This window comes from Pteropus vampyrus, unplaced genomic scaffold, assembly GCF_000151845.1.
Source record: "Pteropus vampyrus isolate Shadow unplaced genomic scaffold, Pvam_2.0 Scaffold36, whole genome shotgun sequence".
In the NCBI taxonomy this organism is placed as follows: Eukaryota; Metazoa; Chordata; class Mammalia; order Chiroptera; family Pteropodidae; genus Pteropus; species Pteropus vampyrus.
The window spans coordinates 6,124,583-6,140,968 of NW_011888817.1; the positions used below are offsets into that span (position 1 = coordinate 6,124,583).

Below are 16,386 nucleotides of genomic sequence, written 5' to 3' on the forward strand. Positions count from 1 at the left end.
GACACTCCTATCACTCAGGAAATCCCAGGGGTTAGGAACTTTGTGCCAGGAACTGGGGACAAAGACCAAATATATTTTTTTATTATACCACGTCAAATACATAGCCTAGTGGCACATATTAAGTGCTCAGTAAATCCGAATGTCTGCCCTCTTTCATAAATTATTGGTGTGCTAGCCAGTTGATAGCTTTGGCGATATCTTCATTCCCATTTGACTTAGATAAAAAGGAAATTCCACATGTTAATGATGAAAAATGGTTATTTATATCTTATATAATGCTATCATAGCAGAATGGAGTAATTATAGTGGTTACATATTCTTGTGGAACTGTTAAGCTAAAGTAACCTTTAATAGATATATTTTAGGGAAGTTTGTCAAAAGGCAAAATTTTAATCAACTGAATCCTATATTTCCATTATAAAATTGGAGTTAACATTTTTGTTAGAAAAACATGGTCTCAAGATGAAATCATAGTTTGAAGTGTTACAAACCTATATATTCTTGACTTCAGAAATTTTGCTTCATAACATCCATGATACAGTGATTTATTTTGCCTAGGGAGAAATAACTCGTACATACGTACTGCTAAGGACCAAGTTGTTCGATTCCTACTTAGGAGTTAGAGTAACCCATCTTCAATTAGAAGATTTTGCTTAATTGTTGTTCTTATCAGACCTAGAGGCTATTAGCACATTAATATTTTTATAAGATAAATGATACTTAATAAACCTTAGCTTGCCTTTTCACTATTCACTATAGACCAAATTATAACTGTGACGCCAAAATTTTGTTATTTTAAGGAGCTCTCTATTATAAGGAACAATTTTTAGAAATCAGAATTCTAATAAGTGTTCTTATTGGTTATGGAAACATTGCATATGTATTATCCTTATGATATATACAAATGATATAATATACATTGGTTTCCTCATCTTCCACTAAGTCTGGTGTTTAGTGGTTTGGTCTTTCACAAGTGAAACCTGGGCATCAGTCCTGAGAGGACAGGAAATGCCCTCACAGAGGAGACCATCTTTTGGCTTGAGGTGTTGTGAGAGAGCTTGGTACTCTGGTGATCATGTTTTTGTCTTATGCTGTGAGAAGGAATTCAAGCGCAAGATGAACAACAAGCAGGAAAGCGCGAGGTTTATTAAAGCAAAAGTACACATACTTAAGAGGGGAATGTGGGCAAACTCAGAGAGAGAGTCTTGCGAGGATGTCTTGATTCCGGGCTTTTGTTCTTGTAGATACAACCTGGAAATGTGGTACTGATGTAGCCTCCTTGTCTTCTCCCAGTAGCTGGGGAGCTCAGTTTCCTGCTCTTTCTTCCTTATATGGTGTTTCTGGAACTGTCATGTTGTCAGGTGCGGGAGCCGCAGTATTTGCAATGCGGATGAGATTATAATGTTAGACAAAGGTCATCGTGCCTTAGCCAAAGATGGCATCTAATCTGGAAAAGACCGGTTTGGCCTTATCTCCCCTTGCCAGGCCTAAAACTGGGGGAAGTGTCAAGAAAGGAAAAATTTTTCAGAGCCATATCCTGGAGGGGGAGGGGACATTCCTGAGCTACCTATCCTGCCTCAAAGGAGGCACTATATACCTATTGTGTTGTGTTATCTTTTGAAGTTTTTGAAGTTCTAGTGAAACTCAAAGATAGTTTTTTCTGGCAAAGACTACTATATTATGGTGTTAGTTCTCCCGTTACTTGTAATAGAAGATAGTGAATGCTCTGAAAAAAGCATGCAAGAAAAAATAAAAAATCATGCAACAAAATTCCAGTCTTTACAAATGAATGATGAGTGAATGAAAGAATGAATGAATAACTCTCCCTCACTTTTCTTGCCAACCAGAAAAAGAAAATAGAAAGTAGTCCTTAAAAGAAATCAAGTGTTCTATTCCTGTTGCAGAAATCAGTGAGGGATAGGGTGGGGTGTTCAGATTCCCAGGCAGGCTGGTGCTAGAGTGTTCTTCCTTATTGATACATAATCAGCTCCTTTGGATTTCTGCTTTCCTAGTCCAGGGCTACGGGCTTAAACAACCAGGATTCAAACATGATCATTCTTAGTCTTAGCAAAATATCCAGGAAAAGATGGAAGGAGGTATCTGAACAAAACCATGTATTTGACTACAGACAACATAGTTGAAAGAACACAGGTTATGTGCCTGAGATTGAATTTTTTGCCCTGCTACTTATTCTGTACCTGTTACTGGTCCAAAAGTTCATGTGCCCAGTGCTTCAGAATGTCAGAGTTTGGAATAAGGAAAGGTTTATTAAGAAGATGGGGCCTTAGAGGTTCCTCAAATTCATCTTAAGAGAATCAGAATTCAGGCTTCTTTTTTGTCAAGGGAAGGGAGAACAGAAGGGGTAAGAGTGGTTGACAACCATATATGTCAAGGCACCAACAGGGATCCAAGGAAGAATGGAGAAATCTCTAAATCTCTTTGTTTCCGGTCAGTGGACCCTCGCTGGTCTGAGTTGGATCTTGAGGCTGCAAATCTTCGATTAAACTCATTATTTTGTATTTATTTCCCCATCTCTTTGGGAGAGGTACCTTCTGGTAGGGGGTTGTTACTCCAAAAGCTCAAACTTCAAGCAGAATTTCCTCTAATAATTAGCTTATCTATAGCAGGAGCTATTAGCCTGAAGGCCATGGGAAAAGTGCAGGCTAAAATTAAGTTAGAGTCAGAGAGAGAGCAAGCATTTCACTCTGTTACGTACCTTTATATAAGATACTTCTTTAAATATATATTCTCACCTGCAAAATGAGGATACATCCACTTCAGATTGTTGCTGAGAAAATTAGTAAGATAATGTATACAAAGTTCCTAACAGAGTGCCGGGCGCATAGAGGTGCTCAGTAGGTGGTAATTTGTTATTAATAATAAATACACTGCTTTCCAAAAATGTTTGCCATAGAAAAATTATTGTGTACTAGTAGTTTATATTTTTATTTTTGTGAATTGATATTTTATATTAAGCCCCTTCTAAAGGTGACGAAATTTTTATCCAGTGCCATGAGAAGTCTGGAAAACTTTGGAAGTTCTTTGGCGGCGATGAACAAAACCACTACCCTCCACTTAGTGATGTAGTAGTTACTCTATAGGAGAAAGGTGAACCTCGGAGTTAGTTTTAAAGGGAATGTATATGCCAAAGTTTTGATCATAGCAAGCTTTCTATTAGTTGCATGTACCTATTCAAGATGTGGAGAGAAACCAGGAATGAGAAATAGGGTGCTCATGATAAATGTATTTTTCTTTCAAACAAATCTTTTCCCCCCTTTTTCTCAGCTGCTCAGATAAAGAATTTGATGAGCCAACTAGGAACAAAGCAGGACTCAGCCAAGCTACAGGAAAATCTGTGAGTAGCTTCCTAACAAGGTTGGGTTTTATGAGGGCCCTTTGAGGACCTACTTAATGTCCTTGCTGCATGGCAGCTTAGGTGTCAGGCCTGCGAAGTAAGAACGAGAGGCAGTGGGACAGGAGGTAGTAGCTGGATCTAGAAGAGGGGCAACAAAATACGTTAATCGGTTGTGATCTCTCCCCCTCTGCCTATTAAAGTCCTTGAACTCTGGTTCTTTCTTCCCTTGGGCAGTTTAGCAGAACAGTTTAGGGAAGTAGAGAAGGGAACTCCTACTTCTCTTAAACTGTATTCTGCCTAAATGAGCCTCCCTGTTGGCAGAGAGAGTCTTGATCTACAGAGACCATCTAATCTAGTTGGATTTCCAACTATATATATGTTAGAAAAAAGTATTCAGAATGACCTAAGAGGAATCTGAGAGAATAGTGGACTGGTAGTAGGGATTTGTGATTCTTTTTATTACATCCTTCTTGAGTCCATTTCTGCTTTTAGAAGTCCTATTCTTCATCTTTAAAATATACTGAACAATGTGCTTTGTTTCTGGTCCTAGACATTGTGAGTAAGAGAATGACTTACTACTTTGAGATTTTCCAGGGAGATGTGAAATATCTCTAGATCTGGAAGTACTGTCAAGGATGGTCAGGCTTGTGACTGACTCCCTCTTGTTTTTGACTCCTTTGTTTTTTTTTTTTTTATCCTGGAGGCCTCTTTGCAGTGAAAAAACATTAATGATTAGTCTTGTAGTTTCTCTGTCCTCCCTTAAAACCTTTGTAGAAATGGCTAGATAGCAGAGGGGAACCATGACTGACTGGAGCTCTTTATGTATTTCCACTACTTTTCAATCCTACTTAATAAACTGTATATTCTTCCCTCTTAATGTCTTTTCCCCTCTACTCCTTTTACTCAGGATATGGCTTCTTGTTTTAGAGGGAAGAAAGAAATCTGGAAAAACTTGCAAGTACTTTGGGGGTGATGAACAAAACCACCAGCATAAAACCATCAGCAAAGTTAAGCATAAAAGAACAGTGGAAAGTCAAGGCTAAAGCTGAAAAAGCACCAGCTTTAAGCAAGAATTTGGGAGTTGATCTTTGGAGGTTCCCTAGGGCAGGAGCTGTGCTTTTAATAAAAATGCACATTTCATTCAACACCAGTGCCTGGATTTGGTCTCCAGGCAGTGGACTGTGACAGACAGTAACCATGCAGAACTCCTGGGCAATCCAGTGTGAGAGTTTTGTGAGAGAGTTTAATGTGTTAAAACTATTAGATTTAGGTGTGGGGGCAGTTGCTCTTATATTTCTATCAGAACTGCTGATATACTTTTTTCTCCCCAAAGAGTTAAAATACCTGATCAGCAGGTTTCCTTGAGGTAGATATTTTATTCAGTAATCTGAAGGAACCTTGAAATGGGTTTCACTGGGTAGTATTTCTGCAGGGTTTTTTTTGTGAATCTGGGCACCTAGGAATCCATTTCTTCAAGTGCCCTTTCATTCCCTGCATTGTGGGACACTCTGAGAACAAACTGATACTAACTATAACAGTGCTCAAGAAGTGAGAGCATCCTGAAACATGTCTTTTCTCTCTTAGGCAACAGTTACAACACTCTACAAATCAGCTTGCCAAGGAAACAAATGAATTACTGAAGGAATTAGGGTCTTTACCCCTTCCCTTATCTACTTCAGAACAGGTTGGTATTCTCTGTTTTTGTTTGTTTTGTTTTTTAATAGGAAAGACTTTGCTTTAATAGAAAGGCAGTGTGTGAAACAGAAATATGTTGGCCTTTGGTGCTAGACTTTCTCTAAACCTCAATTTCCTTATCAGTAAAATGGGGGTATGTGGCTGTTGTGACAAGAAAAACAATGTATGCACCAGATTTTACAAAGCGCCTGGCACTTAATAGGTACTCAATATGTGGTGGCTGTTAGTAATTAATGTTAGTAATACATTAATATATTAATAAAATGGGTTTAACTGAAGAGGAATCTCAATGTTTACATCTCTTTGGGGTTTGGCTACCAGCTTCACATTTTCAGGCTTGATCTTAGTTTGTTTTGTATCTAGTATCTGTAAATTTCAATCATATGTCTTTTATATTTTGTAGTCAATCTCATGTCCCATCAATCTTTCATAGGTCTCAGGTTGAGGAAATGCTTGAGGAAAAAGATGTCTCGTTTCAAGTCATTATATTCAGTGGCCCTTTAAATCCTTTAAAAACACATACTTTTTATAGAGATTCATTGTTATAACAGAGTAGAAATAGAGCATGTACCACGTAAGGAGGGTAAATATTGTTACTTGAAACTTTCGTTTCATACGTATGTGTGTATATGGTACTAGGTCAAGGTGTCACATTGTTACTGTGTCTCTCCAAAAAAATTTGGTAATCGCCAGTTTAATGGCAAGCTGTTTAATGTTCAGTCTTTGGCATTTTGTCACCCCCCTGCACAAAAGGGAGGATCCAAGGCTAAATGCTTTGTCATCCTGCTACAAAGCAGTTATAATAAAAAGAAATCGTCATGTAATCACCCTTTGGTTATCTATTTGTGTGCTATTTATTTTAGTTGTTACTCCTGCCGATATTTCAGTTATGGACCAATTCCTCCTTGCCATCCAATATCTAAATTGTTCCCAAATTACTTTTTCCTCCTCCCAGCTGTGCACTTAGGAAATACATACTTGTAGATAATAGTAGTAATGAAAAAGGAGTCCAAGTGTCTGATGCAAACAGGGTATTGAAAGTACTTAAGAGTTAAGTAGTAGCCTAAGCAAAATATAAATAGAAAGTTAAATCTGCTACCAAAAAAAATGCTTCTATTGTATTTCAAAATCAAAAAGAAATTACTTTTGGATGTATGCTATTATTCTTTTCCATTATCTTGGATTGTTAAGAACATGAAATAGATCTACAAGAATAATTTCTTGATTCCCTTCCTTCTATTGTGTTGATACTTTTCTCTTTCAAGTCTTTCTCAATCTAATTAATTTTAGCCCCGTCACCTATTTTTTTTTCTGCTGTACATCAAACCATACATGCCACTTTTCAGCATTTTTTCATACTTACGTACTGTCTGTCATTTGTGATCTAGTTGCCAAAGCCAGTGGCCTTTTTTGGGTTCTTATTCACTTTTCTTCTCTGATTCATTTGATCCTCTTGCCCTTCCTGTCTCCACTGAAACTTTCTTCTTTGCATGATTCCCTTTCATTTTGTCCCCCTACTCTGGTCATCTCTTTCTGGCCTATCTTCTCTAACCCCAGGTAGAGTCTCAGCCTCTTTCTCTGACTCTACAGCTTTTTAAAAGTGGGCACACCCCAAGGCTCTGCACTGATCCTGTAATTTTCTCACTTTATGCTTTCTCCCTCAGGAGTCCTCTCTGCTCTTATGAGTTCCCTGTCACCTTTATGAGCACGACCCCCAGATCTTTTTCCAGCCCTGTTCCTAAGCCTCTGACAACTACTTGGCCCATATTGCCAATTCCTATTCTGACATCTCCTCTTGAATATACTGTCTTCATCTAAAATTTAATGTGTTGTCTTGTACTGAAGTCCTCCTTTTTCACTCAAACTCCTTAATTGGCAATACTTACTGACATAGAAAAATTTGAGCCTTTTGACCTAATATTTCTACTCATACAAATTCGTCCTGAGAGAAAAAAGTTCTAAGAGAAAAAATATAAGTACTCTGGAGCCAAATATCCTGGGTTTAAATTCTATCTGTGCCACTTACTGTGTGGCCCTAGGCAAATATTAACCTCCTTGTGCCTCTGTAAAACAAGGACTATAATAGTATCTAATTAATATAGGTCGTTATATGGATTAAATGAGTTATTATATGAAGTACTTAGTACTGGCACATGGTAAGCACTATATAAATATTAGCTGTTATAATGGGACTCAATTTAGCTTTATAATGATTTAAAAGTGGGAACAATTTAGAAAGAATGTTTACGTAAAATTTACTAGATCAGCTTGATGGAATATAATGTAACAAAGACCATAAATGTGAAGAGCATAGCGACATGGAGAATGTTGATGATATACTTAAAGGAGAGTATTTTTGGATAGTGAGATTTTAGGGAATGATGTTTTTCTTCCTTTTTGTTACAATGTTTATGAAAAAATAAAAATTTGAGGAAAAGGAAAAAAGGTTCCACATCTAAATTTGCTTTCAGTATTACCATTACTCTTCCAGGTGTGAAATTTGAGTCATTTACTTTATCCCCTTCCCCCATGGCCATTCACTAAGTCATAGTGTTTCTTAAATTCATTTCTTTGTGTTCCCATCACTTATACTATATCCTCCTAACCTTAAACCGAGACTATTGCAGTAATCATTTTGACTTTTTCTTTTTTCCATTCCATGTTGTATACCACCACAGACTAATTTTTCTAAGTTATCATTTCGTATCCCTCATGTTCCCTCCTCAGAAATCTTCTTTGCCATTGTTCTTTAGAGTTTGAGTCCCAATATCATTAGTTTGGCATTTAAAACCGTGGGTGGTCAGCCCCTTCCCTGCATTTCCAATTTTATCTTTTAGCTATTCTCATGAAAAAAAAAAACCCTTTGGTTCCATTCCAGTCAAACTATCTCCTTATAGATTCTTTTAAAATTTCTACCAAGGTGCCTTTACTCACACTGTCCTCCTACCTGGATTTGCCTAATCCCTCCTCTCTGCTCATTTACACCTTACTCTTTCTTCAGCTTCTACCTCCTCTTGAGGGCCTTTTGACCAATTGAATTCTTACCGATTATACCTGCCACTAAACTCCTATAGTACTGATTGGATACAGCGGTTATTTATAATGATTTGTTACTTATATGTCTATATCCTTTATCTACAAATACAAGGCGTTTGAGATCAGGAATGAGTTTTTATTTATGTATTCTTAGCACACAGCAGGTTCTCAGTTATGTGATTTTGCACAGAATCAGTAAGCTTAGTTAAGGTAACCCGTAACTATACAAAGTAGTTTTCAGGTTCTCAAAAAGATTTTAAATCTCACTATAGTGTAAAGGAAAATGATGCTATGGTTTTCAGGAAAGCTGTGAACTCAGTATAGATGAATATAGTTTGAACATTTTAGTAAAAAACAATCTCTGTTTGGATCCAGCCTGAGTCCAGAGGTTTTTATTCTGCTCTTGATTCTCCAGGGAACCAAAATTGCAGTTCCCTCTGAGATTACCTTACAAGGTAAATAACATCCAATTCCCAGGTTTGTCAGAACAAAAGAAAAATTCTGAGTTCACCTATAGTATTAACCAGGGATTTGAGTTAGCAAAAAGAAAATTTATTAATTTATGGAAGAGTCTATTTCATAGTAATTTTCCTATTTGTGAATTTTTAGGGGTTATAATTTCGCTTTAAATGGGCATTTAAATCAAATGATTTGGGGTTAACAAGAAATTTCAAGTTCTTGTTTAATTTCCTTAGCGCCAGCAGAGACTTCAGAAGGAACGGCTCATGAATGACTTCTCTGCAGCCTTAAACAATTTCCAGGCCGTGCAGAGAAGGGTATCTGAAAAGGAAAAGGAGAGTATTGCCAGAGCAAGAGCTGGATCTCGTCTTTCTGTAAGTTTATTCTCAAAAGAAAGCCTTTGCAAATTTCAGGATATTCTTTCCTAAGTTTTTTTTTCCTCTTCGACAGTTAGTCTTTGTTTACTATTTATTCCCTAAATAATAAACATAGACATTAGCTGCTGTGAAAATGCCGGATTGGTATAACCTATGTAAAAAAATGTGTGCATGTATTGTCAAAGACTAGAAAGGGATAAGCACAAAGGTTAAAAAAAGTGACAGGTAGAATTATGTATTATTTTCTTTTTTATTGTTATATTGGTCTTATGTTAAAAACTTTAAAATAGAAAAAAGAATCTGTTTCCTAGAATATAGCAGGCTAGGTTACTTGGAGTAGACTTTTCTTTGGAAAGGATTAACAAATACTAGATTTCAACAATCCAACTCTCAAAAGTTCCAAAGAGCCATGAAGATATTAAGGTCAAAATCTAAGAGCAGGTAAGTACCCAGAGAGGTAAGCAAAGCACTGAAACTGCTTTGCATTGAGTACATTTACTGAGGGCAAAAGTGAACTTCAGTTTTGATGTTCTCATGGCATGAGACAAGACAAAAGTCAAAAGCCCAGAGTCCATGCAAGGTGGAGAATCTAAAGGAAGATGCTTCTCAAATTAAACTGGGTCCTAAAAGACTATATTCTTAGGATATAGGTAAATCAAAAGAAAGCTCTTCTTTCCCCCTTCGAATTACAAAAAGATTGCATTCATCCTGAGCTGAGTGGGTGGAGGACAGTAGGAGGGAGGGGAAATCCAGAGGATAAGTTGCACCACAAAGTAACCTTCAGGCAAGTTCATACTACCTGAATGGTCCAAAAGCCTCAAACTTTTGGAGCCCCAGGACTGCTACAGTACCTAGGTACTGAAGCAAATACAAATCCTCTCAGGTTAGACACCTTTATCCTAGTCCTGAAAGGATACCCTTAAACAATTTCTGAAATGTGAACAGCATAGTGTTAGCAATAGCCAAGTACACAAAGAAACAAATAACCCTGAATAAGAACTAGTAGAAACAACAGTGAGGTGAAATAGACCCCCAAAGACTTCATATATTAGAATTATAAGAAACTGTACTTACTGTGTTTAAAGAAATAAAAGAAAAATTTGAAAACCTCTGCAGAAACTATAGGGAAGCAGGGAACTACATTTTAGAAAATCATCAAAAGATTTTCTAGAATTGGAAAATATAATATGGAAATTAAAAACTTAATGGATATATAGTTCACTAGAAAGTAAGTTAGAAGATACTATCTAACATGTAAGACAGGGGGTTAAGAAGTTAAATAGGGGAGAAAGGTTATGAGAAATGAAGAATGAAGTGAAAGAATCTAACAGTTTTAATTGGAGTTAAGGAATGAGAGTAGAACAAACAGAGATGATATTTGAAGAGATAATGGTTGATATTATTTCAGAACAGATGAAAGACTAATCTGTAGTTTCAAGAAGCCCAACCAGTCCTAGGAGAGATAAATAAAAGACTCATTTAGAAACATCAGAGAGAAACTTCAGAATATCAAAGAGAAAATTATAAAAATGGCAAGAGAAAACAACAGAATACTTCAAAGATGCAATAGTTAGATTGTAGTTGACTTCTCAACAGTGGAAGCTAGTAGAGTGCTGTCTTTAATGTTATGAAGGACAATAACTGCCTACTTAGGATTCAGATATCTTAGATACTTAGATATCCAGAATGAGGGCTAAAGACATTTTTAGTCAAAAGAGTTTTAGTTAAAAGAGTTTGCTGTCAGCACACTTAAGAATAGTCTAAAGAATTGTACTTCAGGAAGGTGATCCCAGATGGTAACCCTGAAAAGCAGAAAAGAATGAAGAGCCAAGAAAGTAGTTAAAATATGAAAAGACAAACCCTAAACAGGGAGAAGATATTGTCATATGTATAACTGAAAAAGGGCTAGTATACAGAATATATAAAGAATTCCCATGAATCAGTATGAGAAAGACACAACCCAATAGAACAAGAGTTTCTCAAACTTTTTGATCTCTGGACCCCATTACACTTTTAATTATTAAGGATCTCAAAGAATTTTCGTGTCTCAATGACATCTATTGATAATATATTTTATTAGAAATTAAAACTGAGAAGTTTTGAAAATGCTTATTAATTTATTTTTATAAATAATAATGAACCCATTACATGTCAACATAAATGTAAATGAGATTTGATTAAGAACAACTTTTTCCAAAACAATAAAGAACATTCAGTGGACACTGTTTTCATTTTTGCACATCTTTTTAATGTCAGGTATAATAGAAGGAAGCTAGATTTTCATACCTGCTTCTGTTTTAAGTCTGTCGTGATATGTTGTGTTGGCTGAGGTATCTGAAGAAAATCTAGCCTTACAGAGATATGTAATTAGGAAAAAAAAGGAGTATTTTAAGTAACCTCTTCAAGTCATTGTTTTATTCTTCTTTGATACTACATCAAAACTTGACAAGTTAGGTGCATTGTGGAATCTAAAACCATATTAATGACTTTCTAATACTCTGCTACATTAAAATCTGTTGGTCTATTTGATACTTTGGATCTTTTATCCATGTACGATTTTATCAGAAAAGTCTTTAGATATTGGAAGTTTACAAATGGTAGATACGAGTTTTTTTAGAATTCTATTTTTTTTTTTTTAATTTGAAAGCTAGATTTTTATCCCTGGCAAAAAAAATATCCATTGTTTTTCTTGAAGTGAAATGCTCACATTATTTATTTTTAAGAACTTGTCTGCCAAAATACCATCTGAATAACCAAGATTGTCAGTCATTCTTTTACATGTCATATATATGAAAGCTTGTGTATATATAAGCATATTTCATTTAAAAGTTTATAAATTTTAAAAAGTTTATAGAAGTTTTATATTTAAATATAAGCCATGTTGAATAAGTAAAAATGATGTTCCCTAAAAATAATATCTAGTTTGCCCAGCAACTCAGTTACACAAATGCTTTTCCTGGAGACAAGCATCATATTTCTCTCTCTCTTTTTTTTTTTTTTTAAGGCGAGGCAGCCCTTGGTTGACGTCACAGATTGCAAGGACCTTGTCGGCCTACAGCCCCTTATTGTTTTTATTTTTATCTTTTACGCCTGTAGCACCTGGTCTTGCTAGGTGGTCTCCCATCCACGTACTAACTAGGCCCTACCCTCTTTAGCTTCTGAGATCAGATGGGATCGGGCTTGTTCAGGGTGGCATGGCCATAGACTTAAACATCATATTTCTGTATGCAGCAGAAGTGCTTTATGTGTACTTCCCATTTCATCATACAGAATATTAAAAAGACAGGTATTGAGGTGTTGAGATTTAATTAATTAATACTTTTAATGACTTCGTTAAAGACAAAGCGGCTTCCCTCCACCCCCATGTATGGTGATAAAGAATACAATAATCCTAGCACACTTTGGTGCCTTGATTTTTATTAAAGTGCCAGCAGTTTTATCCACCTTTGTTTTTGCCCCATGAGTACAAATGTCAACACAGTGAAAAAGGTGAAATGTCAACATAGTGAAAAGGTCAAATAACATTTTAGTATTATTTTGAATAATGGTCAAACAAATGGAAAGGTACTCAACTTCTTCAGTAGTCATGGAATTGCAGATTAAAACCCCAATGAGATGCTATTTCATGTCTAAAAGAAGGGCAAAAAATGTAAATCCTGTGAACACGAGGGTGGTTGTTATGGATACAATGCAACAGGAACTTTCGTAGGTGGCCAATGGTTATATGAATTAGAATAAATGCCGGAAAACATTTTGGCTGTAACTTCAGAACACATGCACTCCTTAGGACCCAGCAGTTCTACCCTAGAGAAAACAGTATATGTTGGTACCAAGGTACATGTAGAAGAATGCTTATTGCAGTATTATTTGTAGGAGTCAAAAATTGCAAACTTCCAAATGTCCATCAGCAGTAGAATAGATAACTACATTGTGATATATTTATATACTATAATGTCATACGGCAAAGAAAATGAACGATGGATGGATCTGGCATAATGTGTGATCCAACTAGCACGAAAGAATACAATCAGTATAATTCCATTCATGTAAAGTTCAAAACCAGGTAAAATGATATTAAATAAGGATACATATCACTAGATAGATAAAATATAAGAAAATGATTATCACAAAGTCAGGGTAATGGTTACTTTAAAGGAGGGGTGTGTTGTAACTGGAGAAGGGCACATATGTTTTAGGACACTAGCAGTGTTTTATTTCTTGGTCTGGGGAAAAGTAAAAAAATTTTTAAAAACCACAGTGTTCCTCTATGTGGGTAGAATTTTTGAAATTTTTTCATTTTGCTTGTCCTTTTAATGCTATTATAAAAAGGGAAAGCTTTTAAAAAATGGGAATAGATTGCTCTTTTAACATTTTTTTCTTAGTTTGTTTTTAAATTCAAAATTAATACGTGCATTAACTGGTTTCTGAAGTGAGTTTTCCACTTCAGTATCTAATATGCTATAAGTAATCCATTAAAAAGTCTTTATATGTTCTGGAAATTTGTTTCCTTTCCAATTTTCAACTCTTTGCCTTAATCTACCTCCCTTCAAATTTTAAATAGGTTATCATTATTTTTAATCTTCTCTCCTACCCATGCTTTCTCTATCCTGTTCAGTAGGGTTTGAGCCCAAACTGGAATACAGATTTGCCTTCAACTACTTCACACCCATTTCTAGTCAAGACAGATTACCAGAACCCTGTGCTATCATATAGATCCTGTTGGAGCCAAAGAATGTTGCTCCTTTACACTCTAGCTAACGGAAGCCATTGTTTTCTGTGTCTGTGACATGTTTCTGGATAACAGCAGCAATAATGCCCTCTTGCTTTTTAGGCGGAGGAGAGGCAAAGAGAGGAACAGCTCGTCTCATTTGACAGGTAAAGGAATTATTCAGACAACCTACTGGCTAGTTGAGATGGGATTCTATACTTTATACATTTAATTTTAGAAATCAGTGATTAAAAAAAGAAAGAAAAGGGAGACCTAGGGTGGGTAACTTATAATCCACCAAATAAAGTCAAAACCATGGGCTTTTCCAAGATCTTTGAATTATGGGAGAAATAATTTCAAGGTAAATAAAAAATTCCAGGAACTCTCCCTCTCCATGTCTATGTGTCAGGGAGAGAGCCTTGCTCACTTGAAATAAGCATGAAGCCACACATCTGCAGATCAGGAGGTCTGAATCATTTTATCTCTTAATTCAGATTTAAGTTCTTCAAAGTTATTGGATCTTTGTTTACTCTTCTCTGACATGGAGGCAACTCAACCTTCTAGGAGTATTAAAAGAAAAAGCAATTTGTATCTGACAGATATCTCCTTAACTTCTTCAAACTGAGTCAACTACAGCAGGTCCTCAAATAATGGTGTTTTGTTCAGCATCATTTCCTTATAATGTTGACTAGGAGCTTAACTCTTGCTTATATCAATTAGCCTATGGTAAAATTGGTTTTGTTGTATGTTGTTTCTCTTAAAGTTGCAGAACCTATCAACATTGAGAACTTACTGTAGTTCCATAGAAAGGTATTCGTGGATAATACATTTCAACTCTAGTTGAAAAATAAAAATTAAAAAAAATCAACCTTCCAACTTTCCTTTTTATAAGAATTGTGTATCTTGGTTGTTATTTTAAATGATTAAAAACAAAGGAACAGTTTAAAAAGAAAGAAATGTATTCATGGTATTAGTTCAGAACTTAAAACGTTCGGTCATAGGTATGTATCTATTTCCTCTCACTATATTATGAGGACCTCAAAGGCCTGGGGTGCTCGGCCTGGGGTGCTATCTAATTCAGTTTTGTATCTAGTACATGGAGGCAATTCTTTAAATATTTTGGAGATGACATGATTTATGCATAGTGTTGGGAAAATGCTGAAACTGGATTTTCAAAGGGTTTCATGTCTAGTATAATGTGTCACAGGCCTTTCTTCTAAATATTGGTACCCGAATAGAAGAGTTATAACATTTCACTAGCTTTTTACTTTGGTTTTCTGTTAAGAGGCATTTAACCCAAAACAATCTTAAGGAGACTTCCGAAAACCAGGCATTATGATTCTGTTGGACTAATTAGCGAAGCACTGACAGGTCACTTAGCCTGTTCTCCACCCACTTAGTACTCAAGATACCAACTCAGCTCGCACTGTGAGAGTGCTCTGGAAGAGAATGGGCATGATACATCACTGACTTAAAATCTCTGCCTGCTTTGTCTAACAAGCCCTAGCAAGATTGCAGAGTATACCCTGAAATGGAAACAGCAAGGAGTCCCATCCCTCATAATTCTGCTTCATCTCACTCTTGCCCATGAAAGCTGGGACTTTGTTTTCTTGGTATTATCAGTGCTTTGCCTCTGGACATGAAGAATGTGGCCCTAAGGGATACCTGAGGAGTTGATACCTGAGGAGTTGGAGCCCTGGTAGTATCTTTGGATAGGCTCTACTGGCAGTAGAAATGTAGATATGTCTCAAGCACACCTTGGAGAGGAGGAATCAGCTAGTGTGCTTGTCTCCCTGCAGCCATGAGGAATGGAACCAGATGCAAAGCCAGGAGGATGAAGTGGCCGTCACTGAGCAGGATCTGGAACTTATTAAAGAGAGGGAAACGGCAATTCGGCAACTGGAGGTGAGAGCCAGGTCATGTTTTTTATTTGATTCAACATATCTGCACTTGGATTTTCTCTCAGCAGTTATGAGAAAACATGAAATGAGTCATTGTATGATTTGGATATTATGTCTCAATATAATCGTGATGAATTTGAACTATTCTTATGTTATCGGTGATGGTGCCCAAGAATACCCAAATCTTTTCCTCAGTCTCAGTATCTTCTGTGGTCTCCATATGAATATTCAAGGAGAACAGAACAAGACAAACAAATATTTTATTGTTCCTTAAGACTTTACCCCCAAACCTCAGTACCAACCTCTAGGTTAGGTAGGGTTCTATGGGGAGCCCCTATGCTAGTCCGAATAGCCCAGAATAAAGGCAGGACAAAAAGATTGCTCCATTCTTATGCCTCCCAAAATCTAATCCTAAATTGTGGTTATCACTTCAGTGGGTCAGAGATGTAGGAACAGTTTTTGAGATGGCATTGAAGGAGAGGTCTCAAGGCCTTTTTTTAACTTGAGTTTTCAACTTTAACTTTGCACAATGACCAAATATCTTTAAACCTGAGTAGTTTTCTTGTCCATAGAGGTAGAAGACTGCCATCCCTGGAGGCAGTGGGGAGAAGAGAGTTGTAAAGAGGAGAAACTTTGAGCTCCTCCATGACCTTCATCGGTGGCAGTGGTTCTGAACCCTGACTGCATATTAGAATTACTTGGACTTTTTTTTTAAATGCCCCACCTCTCCTTCGCCACACACCAATTATTAGTTTGGACTATGTGAAGCTCCAGTTTTTCTGTAGGGTTAAAATGGGCAAATATCCACAACAGGTCCTGGGCATAATTTTTTTACAAATTCCCCAGATATTATAA

At 36.4% G+C, this 16,386-nt stretch overlaps 1 protein-coding gene and 1 pseudogene across 1 annotated transcript in view; one reads left to right on the plus strand and one right to left on the minus strand.

Moving 5' to 3' along the window:
* The window catches only part of STX12 (syntaxin 12), a 30,535-nt gene that overhangs the window by 8,828 nt on the left and 5,321 nt on the right, over positions 1 to 16,386 (plus strand). Inside the window, exons 2-6 of the mRNA XM_011357712.2 lie at positions 3,286 to 3,355; positions 4,940 to 5,039; positions 8,782 to 8,919; positions 13,754 to 13,797; positions 15,430 to 15,535. Of these exons, the coding sequence (XP_011356014.1) occupies positions 3,286 to 3,355; positions 4,940 to 5,039; positions 8,782 to 8,919; positions 13,754 to 13,797; positions 15,430 to 15,535 (458 nt within the window). The remainder of the gene's footprint in view (positions 1 to 3,285; positions 3,356 to 4,939; positions 5,040 to 8,781; positions 8,920 to 13,753; positions 13,798 to 15,429; positions 15,536 to 16,386) is intronic.
* LOC111738271 lies at positions 12,010 to 12,128 on the minus strand (annotated as a pseudogene).